The sequence below is a fragment of the Pinus tabuliformis genome, chromosome 7, assembly GCF_031772625.1.
Source record: "Pinus tabuliformis cultivar Carrire ecotype Pingquan chromosome 7, CPIR1, whole genome shotgun sequence".
NCBI lineage: Eukaryota > Viridiplantae > Streptophyta > Pinopsida > Pinales > Pinaceae > Pinus > Pinus tabuliformis.
In genome coordinates this window covers 579,598,183-579,601,941 of record NC_142293.1, presented here as the reverse complement: position 1 = coordinate 579,601,941, position 3,759 = coordinate 579,598,183, and the positions used below count along the sequence as shown (strand labels likewise).

At 33.7% G+C, this 3,759-nt stretch overlaps 1 protein-coding gene across 1 annotated transcript; it reads left to right on the top strand.

Annotated features, from left to right (window-relative positions):
* Positions 1-841: 841 nt before the first annotated feature.
* Positions 842-2,190, top strand: LOC149248753 (uncharacterized). The gene has a single exon (XM_089456109.1). It carries the CDS (start codon positions 895-897, stop codon positions 1,819-1,821), a length of 927 nt encoding a protein of 308 aa, XP_089312235.1. The 5' UTR covers positions 842-894; the 3' UTR covers positions 1,822-2,190.
* The last annotated feature ends 1,569 nt before the right edge of the window (positions 2,191-3,759 follow it).

Here is a 3,759-nt window from a genome sequence, read left to right as displayed (position 1 = left end):
AAATGATAATAATACTAAGTCAGGGAAAAGGGGGAAGACTCAAAGAAATAGACAAATAAATAAATAATAATAATATATATATATATATTCGTTAATAGATAAATAAATAAATAAATTAAAATATAAATTAAAATATATATAAAAATAATATAAAATAGATAAATAAATAAATAATAATAATAAAAAATAAGTAAATAAATATTCGCTATGGTTATAAATACCAATATCAATCAGGGAAAAAGGAGCGACACAAAATAAAAAGGAGAAGGACTGGAAAGAGTCCAGAGCAAGAAGGATAAACCATAGGAGACAGGAAGGCTCCAGGGGAACTACGAAAGCGAAAAAAGATAAAAGAGGGGGGGGAGAGACTCAGATGAAAAGACAGGGATCCAACATCTACTCATCTTCCAACCGTCATATATATTATATTTTTTGTTGTAATAATATAAAAAAATATCTTTAATCTTTTAGATTTCGATTAACCGCTACTAATTTTTTCATTTTCCAATTTTATAAATGTAATAATATTTTTATTATTGTCCACACTGAAATAAAAAAATAAAAATCAATATTATAATGATTTTAATTTTAATGGCAAATAAAATTTAATATTATATTGAAAAAAACATTAAAAAATAATAATAATATTAACCTTATCCATCTAGGTTAAAAATTAATAACGAAAATGACCATGTGAATCCTTCAATGAAAATGTTGGAGCTTATTTACTCTTACTGTTTTATTTCGCATGAGATAAAGTAGACAGAGAATATATAATGACAAAGTTTTATATTCCCATGACTTGGCCTTGACTATAATAACAGGTTTAGTAAAGCGTTCCCACTTGCATTCCCATGTTTACGGGCACCGCCTAACCCTTTTTATGCACTCTCGATGAATGAAAGAGTGTATACACGCAAACAAAATCCATTGATGAAGGAGGTCACGAGATCGAACCTGAAGCTGTCCATGCCCTCCAGAAGCAGAAGCGTACTGAGGGAACAAGCCTTGGCTGCCTGGCGATTCCAGCCCTCAGAAACGGCCAAAGATCAGGACGCTGACGCTGCGTGGATCTTCCAGGCTTCCCAACGGGACATGGAAGTCGTAACCAGAGCATTGGAGAGGGAATTGAATTCCAAACAAGACGAAGGCGTCATCGTCGGAACTTCTGAAAATATTACGGGAACTGCCACTAGCGATGTAGCGTCGTCGTCCATGTCCAGTTGTGAGCCGGGTAGCCCTGCCCAGGCTGCCGTCGAAGCAAAAGCAAGCCTGGAAATTTCGGGTTCCAAGGCGGGCCAATATGAAACTCCAGGGACTCGAATGACGCCCGCGGAATCCTTGTCAAGATCCTGTAATAATCATAGATCCATCCCGGCGATGAATAATTTCACCGGCAAGAGGCGATCGCGAAGGGGAAACAGGGCTCCGCTCACGATTATGAAGGCAGACCCCGCTGATTTCCAAGCAATGGTTCAGCAGATGACGGGTTTCCCCCTTGAAAACAGCAGCAAGGCGGCCCCCTCTCTGTTGAAGCCACAGCCAAAGCGACCCGGGCGATTCGGCAACATTATCATTCCCTCCCTCCTGCCGACTCTCGATTCTTCGTCCTTGGGGTTCCCTGTTGCCATAGACGGCTTATATGGTACTCGCCCCAATTACCTGCATCCAGCAGCCTTCTCCAACAATTTAGAAGGGAATTCTGTCCATTCAATCGGCACTTCAACTTCTAGCTCACATTTTAATTCCATCGGAATTGATAAGGCTAACAATTTACAGAACCAGGCTAACGCTTTCTCTCAAAGCGATTTCTGGAATTAGCAATGGTCTACAATTCGCAGGTCTTGTAAGTTCAATTATCTCCAGCCCAGGTTTTTCAAGGTTTTCATGTAAATCTGACCTGCAGTATGTGGTTAAGGATGTAGATTTGTGTAAACCATTGATACACAGGGGATTCAATTTTTATTTTCCAACCAGTTAGAAATTTGCAGTTTTTTTTTTGCTAAACGCTGACGAGCACAAAATTTGCGTTTGCACTGATTTTGAATTCGAATCTCAGCGTTCATGTCAAAACTTTTTTAATTTAAAACTTATGTAAATACGGCTGTTCTTGTTATGGCTGGTAAGAAGTTGACCAAGCGAGTCTGCGACTGCAACTTGGGAAATATGAAATTCAGTCTTTGATATTGAGATTGTGGATGCCTGTGTGCCTGGTTACGGAATTAGACAGAAGATCTGTGCATAGAATCAACCATAGCTTGTAAAGTACAACTGTCTGTTAATGTACAGTAAGAAATTGACCAAGTTAGTGTGCAACTGCTCCCTGAGAATGGTAGAAATTTAGTATTCGATGTGGAGATCGTGGCAATTTGTGTGCCCTATAATACACTAAATCTGTTTAAAAGCAAGTGTAGCTATCTAGCCTACTGGCTTTAACCAGTTGGCATTTATATTATATTTAATATTAATATCAATGTTTACTGCTTAACAAACTGAACCCTGGCATGTTGTATTTAATGTCATGTTCAAGCTTACAGGCTTCAGTGGTTGGCATTCTATATTAATTTTAATTTAATATCAATGATTTGTATTTGCGGAGGTTGAACCTTAACATGTGGTATTTAATGACATTTAATATGTTAATTAGTTGGCACATTATATTAAGTTGAATATTAATGTTTAATAAACAAATTTGAAGCACGTTATATAATGATATTTAATTTTTACACGATTTCTTAAATTATCAATGAGTTGTTTGCAGTGCTAGGTTTACATAAGATGATAGATGCGCATCAAAATTATAAAACCATATTAATAAAAATTAAGCTAAAAAAATACCGTAAATAGTATGAATTTTTTTAAAGTTATATTTATATTTTTATAATCTTGTTTTTAATGATAATTAAACGGTTTTATAATTTTTGTGTTATAAGTTATTTTTGATCTTATAATTTTTGTGTTATAAGTTATTTTATTTTATTTTTTTAATTCGATAATGTGATAACTTGGTTTCGGCAGATTCTAGTAATGGATTTGGTTGCTAACTATTATTAGTTTCGCATTGATCAATGCAATTTATAATATTTAACTTTGGAAAATAAATATTTATTTTTTAATATTATTTAAAAAATTGATTTTCAAATATTTGATTATACCTTAGTTTAAAGGCCTTATTGCAATATTTGCACAAGATAGTGCCATGTGGATAAGTGTCTCATCTACTTTATAGCATAATTTATGGATATGGTTGCAATATTCATGCATTACTTTTAGATGATTTCTTATTCGTGAGTTTTGAAACAAGTAAATAACATATTTACTTCTCACCACAATTTAATCAAGTAGTTGCATAAAATTGAATATGAATAAAATGTAAATAAATATATCTACTAGGAGTTATTGATCACTGTTATTTATGTTTTCCTTAGCACTTATGTAGGAGCAAAAGGTGCAAACTTATTTCAGAGTGCAAAAAGCAATGTGTAATTTTTTATTTTTTAAATTATATTTTCGAATGTTACATATATTATATAACATGTGCATTGAACGGGTATTTTGTTATTAATATATTTTTAAGTATACACCAATATTAATTCATATTAAAATATTTTTGATAAGTTTTTAAGTATACACCAATATTAATTCATATTAAAATAGTTGTTGGGCTCTGCTCTGCCTATTTAACATGCAGCCTGAATCTGAATCTTCAACTTGTCTTGAGGATGAACCACACTCCTTGGTTCAAAACGCGTCGATAAA

Coding starts and splice junctions, on each gene's coding strand:
- LOC149248753 (XM_089456109.1), top strand. CDS start 895: ATGAATGAAAGAGTGTATACACGCAAACAAAATCCATTGATGAAGGAG.